This window comes from Megachile rotundata, chromosome 12 (assembly GCF_050947335.1).
Source record: "Megachile rotundata isolate GNS110a chromosome 12, iyMegRotu1, whole genome shotgun sequence".
In the NCBI taxonomy this organism is placed as follows: Eukaryota; Metazoa; Arthropoda; class Insecta; order Hymenoptera; family Megachilidae; genus Megachile; species Megachile rotundata.
In genome coordinates this window covers 14989205-15005787 of record NC_134994.1, presented here as the reverse complement: position 1 = coordinate 15005787, position 16583 = coordinate 14989205, and the positions used below count along the sequence as shown (strand labels likewise).

The following is a 16583-nucleotide window of genomic DNA, read 5'->3' as shown; positions in this document are numbered from 1 at the left end:
TTGCTCCCTCTAGAGATGTCGCTTTTCAAATAACATATATATGTTTACCACCACAACTACACGAATCGTATGAAACAAGTCCATCTTACATAATGGTGAATGTGTAGAACCACATTTGTCGTTCTCGTATTTGATTAAAGTGCTGTTTGAAGTATAGAATCATGTCTTTTAGCAGAGTAATTGTAAGTAATATAAAATTCACTGGTTGTTACTTTGTTAATCTACAAGTAACGCGTGAATCAATCGTTTCAATTCTTTAGTAACAAAATAAAGTATTCTGACAATCCACTTATCGAATCTATAGATCGAAAATTCGGAAAACAACCTATAAAATTGATAAAATATATTTGATTTTTTAGGTAAGATCGTTCAGTAGCAGTCTTGCTACTCAACAAATGGTTAAGGTATATGAATTAACTTTATATTGCATGTAAAATTACATAACTTAAAATAACATCATTGATTTATGTTCTGGTTATCACGAATTTGATTGCTTAACGAAACTTGTTGGAAATACACTAACTTAATATTTCTGTACAATGTTAGCCTCCAATTCAAGTATTTGGAGTAGATGGAAGATATGCTACTGCGCTTTATTCAGCAGCTTCGAAACAAAAATCATTGAATGCTGTTGAAAAGGACCTGCTAAAATTTGAAGTATGTATAATATATATTGTATTTTATGTAGAAAGTGTTAAAGTTGTGTATTTAAAAATGTTATGTTATAATAGGGTCTTCTAAAAACTGATCAGAAATTGAATGAATTTGTGAAAGACCCAGCAATAAAAAGGAAAGATAAAGCAGAATCGCTTAAGGCAATTGGTTCCAAAATTAGTTTAAGTAAGGAAACTACAAATCTCTTGGCTTTACTTGCAGAAAATGGAAGACTTGGATATCTGAATAGTATAATTAATACGTTTAAATTATTAATGGCTGCTAACAGAGGTGAGGTTCCCTGTGAAGTAACTACTGCAAAACCACTTGATGCTGATATGAAAGCTAAGCTTGAGAAAGCTTTGAAAGGATTTTTAAGCAAAAATCAAAATATTTTGCTAACCACAAAGGTTGATCCTACCATTCTTGGGGGTATGATTATATCAGTGGGTGATAAATATGTAGATATGAGTGTTGCTACTAAAATTAAGAAATACAGTGACATTATTGCCACCACAGCGTGAACATCTTTTATAAAATTCAGTGAGAAAAAAAATAACCTATACATAGAGAGGTTAATATAGGTGATCATTAAATAACATGTACATCATTGAACAATAAATTATTTCAAACCCACTTGTTGTTAATAGAAGATTGTTTTTCATTTCTTGAAATTGTTTCATACATAAAATACCTTTATTTCATTTTACACGTGTAAGTAATAAAAATTAAGAATAAAGTATTGCTTTCTTTATTATCTAAGAATGTAATTTTTACCATTTTTTTCATATTTCAAATTAATACATAAATGTATCTGCATATAACAGTCAAATTTTTATAACATTAGCAAAAGCTGAAATATTGCAAAAGTATTCTTACTTAAAATATTAATTACAATTGTATTTGAAATTCGTGCCTGCATTTACAATGAAATTTACAATCTTTGGAGTGTTCGAAAAAATGTCTATTTTTGAGTACCATTCATGTGATAATAGAACGATTATACATATATCATTTTTACTTTCAAACGTGTATTTGCCACAAAAATGCAAATTGGAATGTTGCTTACTAATAATATAAACACAAAGTACATACATATTATTTAAAATGCGTAACAATACACAAATAATACTTGACATGGATAGATCTTATAAAAAATTTATCACAATTTCCCATTGAGGAAATAAAAAAAATTGATTAATTCAAAAAAGAGAACATTACAATAAAATTATGATTGCAATATTTTGCAATACACAATTAAAATAAATACTATTCATTGAACATGATTTTTTATGTTACTTTTAAAACATATTATGCTACAACAAGACTAGAAAATTCATTAAAATCTTAATTTTGTATATAGAAATGTATACATAATTATGCTTTGATTTCAGTGAAGATTCTATTATAAGATGTGCAAAAAAACTGAAGACACATCTATTTAAACTGTGTTATCCTTTTTAAATATTCATAAAAATTAAAGTAATTTTATCTAAGATAATTTGTTATTTTATCTTACATCGTAACGGAAAACATATCATTCTTGACTACAACCCAATCATCATCTTCAAGTGTAGTTGACAATATAGATTCTTTTGATAGAACTGAAAATATAAATATTCGTTTTTAAGTGGAAAGGTATATCGGCAGCTAATTTTTGTATACTTACTACGAAACTTAATTTCCAATTCGCGTCTATCCATATGTTGATTATTCGAATGTAACGAAGAATCATTTAATTTATCTTGCAGTAGCTTCTTCCTACATTCGCCTAAATCTTCTAACCTTTTTAACTCAGTTCGATAACTAACATCTTCGTCCCCAGACTCAGTTTCGGTATGATCACTATGTTCATTATATTCATTTTGCTCATTTTTGTCCTCTATTAAAGAATCATTGGAATGTGTTTTGCAATCAGCATTCGTAATTGTATCGGCAGACTGAGATACGTTTGAATTAGTAGTAGCAATTTGACTGCTTGTCTTATATTTCGATAAATCAAAATCCAAAACATCAGCTAAAAGTTTTTCTTTGTCTTCTACGTCACGTTGAATTGATTCAAGATTTCTATCGGTTCTTAGTATAAAATCATCGTCGATGCTGAGCGTAAGTAAATCAGAATGCGTTGTCTTTGCATCATTAGCATTTATCTTATCCTTATTAAAAACGGACGAATCATCGACGTCAGATAACGATGAACAATTCCCATTTCCATTCATCATTTTATTGCGTGATTTCTTAATTTTCCTCTCTGGAGTAAAAACAACGTCTTCAAATTCTTGTTGACTAATCTTTTCAAATATTTGTCTTCTATCATTGTATTTTCCATTCTGTTCGACATTTCTTCTTTCTGGAGTATCATTGTTATCTGTTGCATTTCTACGATCCGTCATGGATATAGTTGGAGGTATTTCTACAGCTTCTTCCGCATTTGCAACTGAAGTTGCATCAGTATCAGCAGTAACAACTGGTACAATACTATAAACAATTTTAAATAAAAAAAATATTTCCATATATAAAAGTACAGTTAAGAAAAACAAAACTTCATTCTGATACTTTACCCTACAGACTGAATAATATTGGTGGGTTTGATTTTATGAAAAGGAATAGCTGGCACTATTGTGCTTTCTTTCAACTTAGAAGTCAATTCCAATATACCATTAGTAACCGGTTTGCTAATTTCAGCGAACGATGAAAGTGGATCTAACGTAGTTTTCGCTTCTGTAAGTTAACATTTTCTTGAACTTAAACGGAAGATAGTTCGAGAAAATATTAAAATAAAAATCGTACCTGATGAGAAAATATTACTTTCAGGACAGTATGCAATACGTATAATATTTCTTTCACCTTCTAAAACAAATATTTCATCTTTCGTGCAAGCAACGTCGGTAACACGACGTAAATCCGTTACAACAGACGTTATAGCAATAGTCTGTGGATTTACTACATATATTACATCATCGCTATATGTAATTAGTAAATCGTCACAAAAAGCCAAAATAACACCGAATGTCGGTTCCCCGCGATTTCTTTTAGAACTTTCTGGTGCAGGATTCAAAAGTTCCACTTGTGTATGACCTGACCGAATGGCATCCTTAAAGATCAGTGTTTTCAAAACAGTTCCAGTTTTATCGGCTTGCCATAAACGTAATCCAGGTCTACTGGCATATATTACTAAATCTTGGCTATAATTTTGTCGGCAACCAAATACAGCACCTAATCTTCCTAATCTAAAGTATGTATATATTACATTATTATGTATCATCTTCCAAAAAATTTAATATTAATTTATTTTAATACTAACGTTTTCCGTTCTTTTTGACCAACTTGAGTCACTTTTCCATTCTCATTTCTATTAACTAATATTGTACGTAATGTTGTTGAAACCAATAATAAACCTTGTTGATAACTCAATTGTACTACTGCATACTTTTCATTTAATAATTCTGATGACTTTGACAAATGCTATTAAAAAATACAATAAAGAAAGATAATAAATTTGTAAACAATGTGTATTGGAATACTGTTTAATATTTATATATACCATGTAAAAATCAATTTCAGTAAGTACTACTAAACCATCCTGATCTCCACTAAATAATTTCATACCATTTTTAGACCATTCAACTGTAGTTACTGCACTATTATGCAAACCACTTATACTATATCTTTCTACCTGTTTTTTCTGTTTTGGTTTTAAGCTATCTGGTAATGAATCTGGTGGACTTTTAGGTATTTGAAATACAGTTACTACACCATGTTCACTACCAGCAGCAACCATATAATCTACAGTTGATATTACTTGAATACATGTGATTTTTGAATTAACATTCTGAAAAAATAAACATTATTTTATATCAACAGTATATATCATTGATTTAATAAAAATTTTGTTTCGATAATACCTCACACCTAAGCCTCTGGAGATCTTGTTTTTCTCTATCAAACCAATAAACTAATCCATGATTAGTTCCAATAGCTATAAATTCAGGCACTGCATCGATACAAGTAAAATTAATGTTATAGGTGAAAAGTCCAGTTTGAAGTTTTGCAGGTATTTGCTCAAGAAGCATAGCAAGAGGGGCCCATTCTCGCAAAGGACCTCCATCTTCACGCATAGGAGTTGTCATTATAAATATCACCTATACAATGATGTAGCTTCTTAATATATATGAGTACATAACATCTTATTAACTTATGAACTAAATATAATTTAAGGAATTTATAATTCTTTAAAATACTTCTTTTTCTTCAATAACATATACTGTCACATTACTAGCAGTGATAAACTATGTTATAATACGATTACAGGAAAAATATTAGATACTGTTCTGTTCAATAATTCATCGTTATAATAAAATGTATTGAATTACCTTTTTATTAAATGGTGTTTGTGAAAAAAGTTATAATACTATTGAATTATGTTTTCTCCATTATACTGTATACAATTATAATCTTTCATCGTGTATTATATTTCGAGCAATGTCATCTCACAATACTGTAATTTATAGCAAGATTGTATGTTACACGCCTTCATGTATCATAAACCACGTCACCTATAGAAAAGCACACATATGATTTCAACGAAAATCGTTAATTATAACATAAATAATACTCAAGACCATTTTGAATTATTAGTTGATATGTTATCAGAAAATAACTTTAAAAAAAAAAAACAAATTACCACAGATAAGCTGTAATAGACGTTACATTGGCAGTTTTAGACATTGCAATTTCCAGAAATCGTATACTAACGCGAGCCAATCGCATGCAAGCTTTTCTCATATATCGTATATTCATTGGCTCAATATAAACGATAGGCGTTCTCATCGTGCATTAAACGAACGTACACAGTATAATATTAAATCCCTTATCGTACTAATATCCCTTATACTGAAATACCGATTGTGAAAAAAAATCAGAATGTTTGTTATACCCATTATGGTTGAAAATAGATGGCGCTAGAAATCATATTTTTGGTTGAAATAAAAGTCTTGTCCATAAGAAAAAAGCAATGTATCTATTCAACATTAAATGTTTTAAAACGGAAGATGTTTAAAACCAAATTCAATATAAAGAATTATACAAAATAACCGAAGCAAAATTTATTTCATATATAAAACGATTACTTGACTTATGATATACAAACGACATTACTAATCACTTTTCTTCTATTACAAACCAAACAATTTCACGCAACGATAGGAAATATGGGACTTACTGGGATCTCACAAGAAGTCATTATGAAATGAATTTAATTTAAACATTATACAGCCGATGACAAAAATGTAATGCTTCCATTCTTACTGCCTGACTGGTTGTAAATTGTTATTCTTTTACAAGTATCTTATAATTATAATAATAGTATAATATTAATATTATATCAGACAGATTCACACAACGTTCGCAGTATGAAAAGTGTTTTTCCTTATATATTTTGTGTTTCTTTTACATTCCTTTCTGCTAATGTTTACGTTCCCCAATGACTAATACATGTAGCGCAAATACTTAGTAGTCTTTTTCGTTTAAACGTGAAAAATGTGTAAAAACGCGAACCTTCGACGCGATGGCGGTATAGAGCATTGTTTTGGGGAAGGGAATTTGCGTACTGTTTTTCACTTGATTTCTCTCATTAATATTAATAATTTTGGATTTGCTGAAATACTCCTAATTCCTGTCAGTGGCTCGGAGCTTCTCTTCAACAGCTTCTTCAGAAGCCTCTGAAAGGTCTGTTGCCTGTATATATTTTTGCACGCCGACTAAAGATTTTTTCAAAGCGTCGAAAGAACTGGAGTACAACATCTTCTTCTTAACTTTAGCCGTGTCAGGACACCACGACATTAAGAACAGTTTTTGCTTCTTTGATGCCTGAAAGATAGTAAATGACAATTTAATATTCCATGTATTGATCGATCATTATTTAATATGCATTATATGATAATCAAAATGTTACCTCGGAAGTACCCTGACACTGATGAGTATATTCGAAATCGTAAAGGCCATAGCGACATTCTCCACTACCACCCTTTTGCAAGTCTTCGAGGAAAGCGTCGTAAGCTGCGTCGCGAGGTCCGATGACTTCAACATCGATTTGCTTCTCGTCTTTAATGTAAAAGATTACATATCGATGCTTTTTGTCTTTTTTAATCTCCTCGTATGTTGTCTTACAAACATCGGCTACTGTTACACCGGATGCCTAAACAAAGAAAGAAACAGCAATTATTTTTCAATTCATTTACTATCAATTTCTTCAATCGAATATTCTCGTCATAAACGTCTGTGACAATGTCTTGTACAAGAAAAAATATTGTCTTTGCACGACTAGAAATACAAAATTTCAAGTGACATGCAATCAATACCATAAAGACGAAACAGATGTAATACTGAGTCATGAAATTGCATAATAACTCGATAAAAAGCTTGTTTATAAATAATCATACCTGTTGAAACTGATATCGACTCCACGTTATGGCAACTCTTTATACGATTTTATGAGACGTAATTGTGGTACATGAATAAAAACATAAAATTTCATTTAAATTTATCGCTTTTTGAATCTTATCGCCGTGATCATCACAATATCGATCCAAATATATATGCAATAGAGTTTTACGATATGATCCATGACAGGAATGTAAGATCAAAAATTGTGGAAAAGGAACGTATAATGATATAATGCGTGGCATTATAAGATGTGACGATACAACTTGACTATACATTATGCGACAATTTAACGCGTGGAGAGATGATGCACGGCGGTTTAGCGCGCGGAGATCCAACACGTAACGATCGAACCCTTAGTCGGTGAAACTTTACCATCACTCTTTCAAGATTTCATAATATATGATACAATGACATTATGTGCAAAAAGCTTGGTAAAGGATACAATGGTAAAATTTAACCCTTTGATCGTAGCAATTATCGCTTATCCTCCTATCTCAACTTCATTTCTTCGAATAAACAATATTTGTTTTCTTTTTTAATATCGGGAGAACATAGGTTAAGAACGTCGGACATGTTTCTCTGTATATTACGATATAACGACCGCTGGATACTAAAGAGGAGGCCGTGCCAGTATCAACACTATCAGTATTACGCGCGTCGTGTTAGTCTGGCCGTTTAAGCTTATTTCGCGGGCAAACGTAGGGGACGTACCGAAATAAAGTCTTCCCACGCACGAATCCGACGCTAAAAGAAATCCGACGTCCATTTCTAAAGTTATCTCTTGCTCTCGGGCACGTGCCACACGGTACGGAGGTCCGTTCGACTGCGTGTTTCTTCCACTCTGTGGAAATTTGTAAAATACGACCATGACACGACGCTCGGTTGAAGATCCTGCCCAGAGGGGGGTAGAAATGGAAGAGATATACTAACACACCATAGACGCGCGACTTGCACGCACGGTGAAAAGTTCGAAGTAGGATAGTTATTTTTGAAACGGCTTGCGTCTAAGATCAACGCTTTCGAATCGAAACTATTCAGATTGTAAAAAGGGCGTCCTTGTATTCCCAAGGAACACGAAGTTTTATCATTGTAAACAAGTTGCAAAATCGCTAAAATTAGTCGCATAAAATGTAATTCGATATTTCAAGTCAAAACGGATAGTTTGCCAGCGTGTGTCACTGTATAATTGTAAACTGTTATTCACAGCAATAAAAGGTCGGAGCACGATAGGCTTCCTTAGGAAAAATAATATAAAGGAAGAAGGCTATACATAGTAAATTTTGAAATTTTTAACACATGTATTTTACTTTTTATTAGCAGTATAAATATCGCTTATTTCTACTGACCGATGATTGTACACTATTTCCAAGCGAGTATTTCAGCGAGCAGTTTTGTCCACTCTGGTATAATGAACGTAAAGGTCGATTGGGGTGCAAAAGGGTCGACGAAAAGTGTAACGTGGTTGGAGGACAGCCAGTGGATGGAGGATGCAATTCCTCGGTCGATATTCTGACACGACGAGGGATGCCGGTTAGAGCCAGACTTGGCTCCCTCTAGGGCGTTGTTGTAAACGTCTCTTGTGTGTGGCACAAGGTCAAACGGAAGATGATTCACCGACGAAGAGCGATATGCTCGATTGTTTGACTGCCGAGAAAACTGGTCATTTACACGTACAATTTTATACGACACCTTTCGGTCTGCTCGTAAAAACAAAAATGCAAAAAAATAGTAAATATTTGGCACATGTCGCGAAAAAATAAGATGTACATGTTTACTAGACCTTGAGAAAAAACTACCGGAGAATACTGATTTCAGTTTTTAATTACCCAGATTTCTTTAATTCTTCCATATTTATTACGAAGACTTCGATCACGCAATTAGAGAGCGCGTTAACTGTCAATACGAACGAGGAAAAGCGATACGATGACGAATAAAAAAAACATCCAGCAAAATTAATCATCGTAATGTCGAAGATAATCAGCTTATTCACCATATTCGCAAAGGCGTCAGTGAACTTTGAGAGTCACTGGCCTGCAAGAACCGACCTCCTTACGGGCTCATTGAATTTTTCCCTCTCTACCAGAACTCTTGTAGTTCACTGTCATCCACAAAGCTAGAGAGGGGAGGGAGGGTTAGTTTCTCAAGGAAACCCAACTCTTCATTACCAAGGATACAGCGTCTATCGGCAACTAGCATAAATATTTAAAATGTATTCGGGGAATGGTAGTTACTACTTGTGCCAGTTTCGGGTGGCTAATTTTCTGTCGCCAATTTGCCGGAAACGGAACGCGACTACTACTTAATGAATTCTTCCGGAACTCTGATAAGTCTATCGCGTATAGGATTAATACGAATTCTAAAGAAAAAGATTGAACAATAACAATGCATCTGTCATCGTTCGTAACTATTAAATTATCTATGTACATGAAACAAAAGATAATCGTCTAATAGCACCCTTTCATACAAGAATTGTACAGTGCAATAGGTTTACTAATTTTGTAAATACTCTTATCTAAGTTCACAAACATATTTGATAATGATACTGTTTGCAATTATATACTAACTGGAAGGAATACGAAACACATATGCTTAAAAAGAAGAAATATGTACTGATGCAGTCGAACCGTAGTAACCGATCGATAATAAAATTCGATATTTCGACACCTTTTAAGATTGGAAGGAAATTTCAATCTGGCATAACGTACGTTTGTTATATAAATTTTTGGCAATTACGACGCAAATTCGAGAAATGTTCGAGCTGAAGACGAAATTGTATGACGATAATAGTACTTAAATATACTTTATACACTCCAATGTAATCGGTACTTAACAGATAGAACGGAAGCAAATAATCTTTACTCTGAAATTGTATTTAAAAATTGCACTATATACGCTATTACTTTTATTGAATATTTTGAAAAATTTGAACTGCATCAGTTAATAATCGAATCAGAACACGTGATATGAAACCTGAAAAAATAAATGAAGTAAGAATGTCCTAAGGAGCAAGCAGATTTTCTATTTTGTTATAATTAATTACTACGAATAACTAAAAGGAATTTATCGAATGAATTACCATACGGCGATATGTTACAACATAACTGCAAAATTCTACTTTTCCACGACGTACAATTTTCTCCCGTCACCAATCACAATTGCTGTTTGAAGTATTTGACTGTCGTATCGCGAAACTGGAAATGAATCATTCGTTTCCTGGAAGCAAGGAATCGCGATTGGCACGTAAAAATGCACCCTACACGAGAAGTGTTAATTTCCTTCTTTCGTTACTGCAAGTACGAAAATCAGTTGCATCGACAATTCCAAAGGAGAAGTCGAAGGCAACAAAATTGGTCGATTGGCGTGGCCAAAAGAAGAAAGCCGTCGTTCTCGCGGCGTATTGCCGGGATAGAAATGGCGACCGGCGCGTCTGCTTCGGCCATAACCACAAAGTAAGCCGTTTACCGGTTCCTGTAGGATTGCCGACATTTTTTCGTAGGTAGATACATGCACGATATGATATTTACCATTTTGCGATGTCGTAGCCAGTAAGAAGAATCACGTAAACAAGCACTTTAACCTACACTTTCACGAGAGGCTCGGTCTGGTGGAACTGGATAGGCGCAGTGTCCAGTCGCGGGGGTCGCGGCTCATAAACGAACGGGAAGGGAGGCTCCTCTCTCAGCCAGCTATCCGCGAATCCTGTATCCCTACGCCTGCGCGCGCGCACTCTGATTAACTCCGTCTTGATTGGCCGATCTATGATTAAGAAAAAGTCATGATCGTATATACAAGTACTTTTCTGGAGAAAATTCACTGATAAATCGTGTATTCCAGGGATGATATTCTTTTCGCGATAAATTAACGAATTACATTCGCATGGGTATGAATTTCGTTTTTGAGCCGGTAAGATTGTTCCAGTGCGCACGCGTCGTGCGATGCGGTCATGCCGATCGTTCATACACTGTTTAATTTCAATTGGAATATGCTTTTTCTTTAGGTTATCTTAAAAATAAGATTGTTCGGTAAGTTCCTCGATGCCCTAACATGGAAGTAAGATTGATTCTAGTAACAATAACGTGTTATTTATGTGAATTAATCATTGATGCGACCTGCCGGTCTTATTGACCAATCGTTGTGAGGGACATGGGGAAATTACCTTATATGGGCAGCGGCATGCAAGCGACCGCATACAGACGTCGCGCGTCGTTTCGTGCGCATGCTGCATGCTTTGCGTGCGCACGACGCGCAATACACTTGACAGTTTCAAAATACTCCGAACCGTGACAGCACGATATCGAATGGACAATAATCTTAACTCTATCGGTAAAAATTGAGGAATCATGAGTTCGAAATCACTGATAATTCCTGATATCGCAGATATTTAATCTTTACATGGACTAAAATAATATATAAAGATACGTTTGGTTGAACTAGAGTAAAATAAAAGTAGATTTATGCCCATATTGTATGTATATTATATTATTATAATACTGTTGTCAATTACACAGTTTGAAAGCATACTTGATACATTTAAAGAGTATTTTTAGCGTAATTAGTCTTAGATTATTGCTCTAATATTTAATGTACAATGTAATTAAATATTATTTTATAAGTAGAGTAATTTGTAAATTAAAATGTGTTGAACCATATATTTCACGTTGAAGCATAGTTGTTGTAATATTAATATATACTAGGAATAGTAAAAATATATTAGAACATATTTTGTAATTTATTTTGTTTAATATAAAAATCGAGTGTTATAAGTAATGTTTCTCAGTTCAGTTCCTACAAATAGTTTTACATAAAAAAATTGAAGTCTTAATTAGATCTTTGGAAAAAATCTAATTTATATGCTTAGAAGTTTTTAAACATATAAAATTTTGGTCACGCAAATAAAAATATGAATTCCTCTACAGTTTTTTTTTAATAATATACTGTTTAGATACATATATATACAATTTTGGCAAATGTATGAGTAACTGCAAATACATGTTTCACTTCAATAATTGGACAATCACTTCTACTTAGCATTGTATGAGTTATAGTTCACCAATTTACACAAGCATTTATGATTTTTACGGATAAGCTACTATATCTTGGATAAATAAAATCTCATATTAAAATGATATATTTTTATAGACAAATATTTATTTAATTTTATGAGCAGTTACTTTACTTATTAAAAGAATTATTTTTGTACTATTAATTTCAATGAAATCAATTTTACATCAGTATAAAAAATGCATACTTCTTAATAAAAAATATAGAATTTTATTTATTCAAGATATGATTATGTATTATAAGAAATATAACATTGTGAACAAATAGAAGATCCTGATAATATCTAACTTTTTTAGATATTAACAAAAATGATATTACTATGATAGAGTTTTTAAGTATTTACTCTACTTACGAGATTAAAAATAACAATAATTATTGATTACTAAACTGAAAAAATGTATGTATCTAAAAATATTTTTGTCGTTTTTCAATATATCTTATACATATATATAATCAGTTGAAAAGATGTATATATACATATAAGAGCGTATCAAGTTAGATTACTTGAACTGTATAGAGAATATGTACAACTTTTTATAGTAAAACATGTTTTGAAGCTTCTGAAGCCAAATTATATTGGCAGCAATATGCAACATGAATAACATTATCAGAACACTGCAAAAAATTGAAAAATACCTAGAAATATCATAATCTTCATGATGTTCTCATATAAAGCAATTAACTATAGTAAATATAACTTAGAAAAACACATTTTTATCCTTAATTTAAATTCGTATAGCTTTCATGTCTCTTTTGTCATGAGGTGGTCGCTTGTTAATGTTTATTTTAACGTACAGAACACAGAAAAATATTATAATAATATATGTAAATCATGATTAATATATTTATAACCGATATTGATTTTCATGATTAAAATTTCTAATTCAGTATTAATAAATCAGTAGTTTCGTATTTATACTTTTCCTTCAAAGATACAAGGAATAAGTATATTTTTAAAAAAGATAAAAAATTACGTTACTGAAATAGAACAAATGCAGTTACGAAGCTCTTAAATAATCCAAATTGTAATACTTTCTCTGCTTAAGTACTGTTTAATAGCGTTTCTCAAAAACATAAATGTTTTTATAAACGTTGTAATTGTATTCTTCCGTAAAGAATACAATAATTATGATGTTTTAACTAGAATTACATGGTAGGAACCACCTATATCCTTTCTAAAAGAAAGAGTCATTATTTATAATAACAAAAAAATAACGATATACGAGAACTATACATAAGCTAGTTTCTCAGTCAACTGTTACAAGATTTCATTTTTATCTTTACAATTAATCAGATCACCAAGAACTGATTTCCTTTTTCTAAAGTTAAAGAAACGTTAGATGAGCCCTCGCTTCTTTTTATAATCTTCTAAATTTAAAGATCGTCGAGGTCCTGTATCTTTAATATTACTAATAGGTTTTGGCAATACGCTAACAGGGTTGTCTGAAAAAGAAAAAATGCATATATGTAATATATGCTTTTTACATGTATGAAAATAAAAAATATTTCTTGTGTAACTTACTTGGAATTGGTACTTCCAAATCTATTGTAATATCAAAATCATGAGCATTAAATAAATCTTCGGTACTTTGTTTCTTCTTCGTCTCTTGTCCATTTTCTTTCTCGTTATTTGCTGTTATTGTTTCTGTTTGTTGAGGACTAGATTTATCGTTTACTGGAACGGTAGACGATACCTCTTCATCTTCAGGTTTAAAAACCATTCTTGGTTTTGTGCTTCTCCTAGTAAATGGATCATCTACTTTTTTACCCTTATTAGCTTTAACTTCCTCCTGTTATATGAAAAATGGATTAATTTCGTAAAATGAATATGTTTCAATTTTCATATAATTTAGTGTATACAACTTAATTACCATGATTGCTTTTTCTGCTTCTTCGACATTTTTCTTTCTATTACGATCGTTGATATAAGATATACTAGATATTGTTGCAGTACGCATTTTATCAAGTTCAGAAGCGCGTTCTTCGAGTTCACTTAATTCTTGATTAAGTCGACTGGCAGTTTCATCGTCCCCTCTACAGTTAGCTGCATCCCTTTCACGCATAAGCTGTGCTTTTTTCATCGCATAGTTATACGGAGTTTGTTTGAACCTTTCCTTTTCTCTTACTATTTTCTCGATATCTTCCTCTTTGAATTCATATACTAGAGCTTCTTTAATGTCTTTTAATTTTTGTTCAACTTCCTCAAACGTAGGCATCGATATTCCTTGCAAAGCACAAGTTTCTTTCCATTTGAAAAATTCAGATTCAGTAAATTCTTGATTGGATACAAACTCTAATCTAAATACACGTTCCTGTGCCCCATGTCTCAGTTTCAGTCCTTTGTTTGTTCTAGTACCACCTAGTTGGTAAATTTTCCCAGTTTCACAGACACCACTAATTTCAGCTACTCTATATACTGGTTTTCCATTGTTGTTTCCAATACCAATTCTAACGAAACAACCTTGCACTACTCTATCAAAGAATGGTAAGTGTACAAATCTTTCCATTTTATGACGAGATAATCTAATTTTATTAAGATCTTCCTTGGTACTGACATATACTGGTTTCTTCGGTTTTGCTCTGGTACTAGAGATAGATCTGCAAAATAATTTATTTGATTGTATTGAAATACAGCTGCTGACATTAAATTAATATTCTGAATAAGCAGGAAATAAATACTGACTTTTTGTCATTGTCAGAATCAGAATCCCTACTATCGCTTGAAGATGATCTACGGTGGGATGATGGCTTAGCCGTTTCTTCGTCTTCACCGCTGTCCGATGAACCACTATCGTCAGAATAAATATCTGACGCTTTAAGTTTTGTTTTATTTGCACCTCCTTTATGATCATCCTCCAACTCTTCTTCCTCCATATCCTTTGATTGTTGCTGCTGTTGCTCTATCCTCTGTTTTTCTTTCTCTTCTACAGAAGAAAAGATATCATATTCATATAAACACATCCTTTTTTAAAATAAATGTTATATTCATCTTCTTTGCCAAATTACCTCTTTCTTTCTTCTCCTCTCGCCTTGCTTTTAGAAGAGACATTGCATGGAATTTTTTATCCTGTTTTTCTTCTATTGTTTTTTTACGATCTTTACTTCGTTCTTTAGGATCTGGAGCTCTGTCAAGTTTTTTCTCTTCTACACCTTTTTCTTTCTTTCTTGACTCCTTCTGCTTTTTCAATTCCTGCTTTTTAGCCATCCTCAATTTCTTTTCAATTTCAAATCTTGTCTTCATAATTTCACGTTGTTCAATCCGTTTAAAAATTTCTTGTTCACGTTCTTTTTCAGTCATTTGAGCAAGTCTGGCCTGATCTTCTGCATCTCCCATTAATTTATCATCATAGCCATCATTAAATTCTTCTTGGCTAGAATCAGAAACACTAGCATCTGAATCTGATACCTCACCTGCAAATATAAAATAACTTTTTATCTTCATAAAGTTCTAAATATTAATACAATTATTAATTACTTATTTAAGTAATGAATGGAGTGACTGTGCATTTAAATAATTACCTTCTTCTGGTTCAGAGACCTTCTCAGGTTCCTTTTCACTAGCACTTTCTTCGCTACTAGATCTTGTCATCTTACGTTTATTTCTCTTGGTTGGTACTTTCTTCTTTTTATTTTTACCAGCTTTTGTACCCCAATCATCATCAGAATCTGATGTATCTGAATCATGTTTATTATCTTTTTTAGTGGGTCCAGTCTCTTCATTAGATTGAGAATCATCTTGAGCTTTGCCTTTCTTCTTTTTAGCAAGTGATAATAAATCCTAATTCAAGTTCACAGATTTGTAATTAAATTTCACATATTTTATATACATATATTAAATAAACTTACAACTACTAAAGTACAACTACTAAAATCATAAATTCCCAGTAATTGATCAGATGTTTCAAGTAAAAAACTGAGCGTCTATTATTTGAAACTTAACAGGTTATGTGAAATAATGTTCATTTCTATATTTTTTATAACATGAATGGGGGGTATTAGACTTATATCGACTTGAATAGTAATACTATGGAAACATGTCTATTTGACTTATGAGGCATACAAAATTAATAAAAAGTATAAAATGGAAATAATGTAAAATAACATGAGATTTTTATGTAAGGTTAGATCATTTACATTATCCAAATCTGAGCCACTTTCTGAAGCACTGCCACTACTATCAGAATCTATGAGAGCCTGATTCTTTCTCTTTGGCATCGTCACGAAAGTTTACAAACGGAGATCGTGAAAATTGCACGCCCTCCTAACAAAGATAAACCTAACGTCATGCAAGATACAATAAACTAGGAAGACCGCGTAGAACCGAAAACGTTAAGCATTAACACCAACAGTAGCATATAATACACCACCCATTTTAGTTACATGGCTCTGCAGTTGAACAAACAATTGACCATGTACTATTTATA

General features: G+C 32.2%; 3 protein-coding genes across 10 annotated transcripts; 1 reads left to right on the top strand and 2 right to left on the bottom strand.

The window, feature by feature from the left end:
* The first annotated feature begins 33 nt into the window (after positions 1 to 33).
* On the top strand, positions 34 to 1290 carry ATPsynO (ATP synthase subunit O, mitochondrial). Its single transcript, XM_003701542.3, has 4 exons — positions 34 to 182; positions 360 to 404; positions 547 to 657; positions 732 to 1290. The coding sequence occupies exons 1-4, from the start codon at positions 162 to 164 to the stop codon at positions 1176 to 1178; spliced, it is 624 nt and encodes a 207-aa protein (XP_003701590.1). The 5' UTR covers positions 34 to 161; the 3' UTR covers positions 1179 to 1290.
* Positions 1291 to 1389: 99 nt separating this feature from the next.
* On the bottom strand, positions 1390 to 5748 carry LOC100876158 (WD repeat-containing protein CG11141). The gene is made up of 9 exons (XM_012281299.2): positions 5339 to 5748; positions 5028 to 5210; positions 4560 to 4796; positions 4199 to 4486; positions 3959 to 4119; positions 3445 to 3884; positions 3216 to 3375; positions 2324 to 3132; positions 1390 to 2258 (listed from the first exon to the last, which is right to left on the bottom strand). Exons 3-9 carry the CDS (start codon positions 4782 to 4784, stop codon positions 2170 to 2172), a joined length of 2172 nt encoding a protein of 723 aa, XP_012136689.1. The 5' UTR covers positions 4785 to 4796; positions 5028 to 5210; positions 5339 to 5748; the 3' UTR covers positions 1390 to 2169.
* A 144-nt stretch (positions 5749 to 5892) lies between these two features.
* Positions 5893 to 16494, bottom strand: LOC100876389 (cofilin/actin-depolymerizing factor homolog). Of its 8 annotated transcripts, none has more exons than XM_076538120.1 (12): positions 16294 to 16494; positions 15679 to 15937; positions 15166 to 15570; positions 14843 to 15083; positions 14031 to 14757; positions 13682 to 13949; positions 11255 to 13602; positions 10623 to 10854; positions 9089 to 9287; positions 8445 to 8795; positions 7810 to 7939; positions 6624 to 6850 (listed from the first exon to the last, which is right to left on the bottom strand). In XM_076538120.1, the coding sequence occupies exons 1-7, from the start codon at positions 16372 to 16374 to the stop codon at positions 13496 to 13498; spliced, it is 2088 nt and encodes a 695-aa protein (XP_076394235.1). In that variant the 5' UTR covers positions 16375 to 16494; the 3' UTR covers positions 6624 to 6850; positions 7810 to 7939; positions 8445 to 8795; positions 9089 to 9287; positions 10623 to 10854; positions 11255 to 13495. The 8 variants fall into 8 exon arrangements, with proteins under 8 accessions (XP_003701502.1, XP_076394235.1, XP_076394236.1 ...); XM_076538121.1 differs by having other exon boundaries at positions 8445 to 8754; XM_076538119.1 differs by having other exon boundaries at positions 8445 to 8742.
* Between the last annotated feature and the right edge of the window lie 89 nt (positions 16495 to 16583).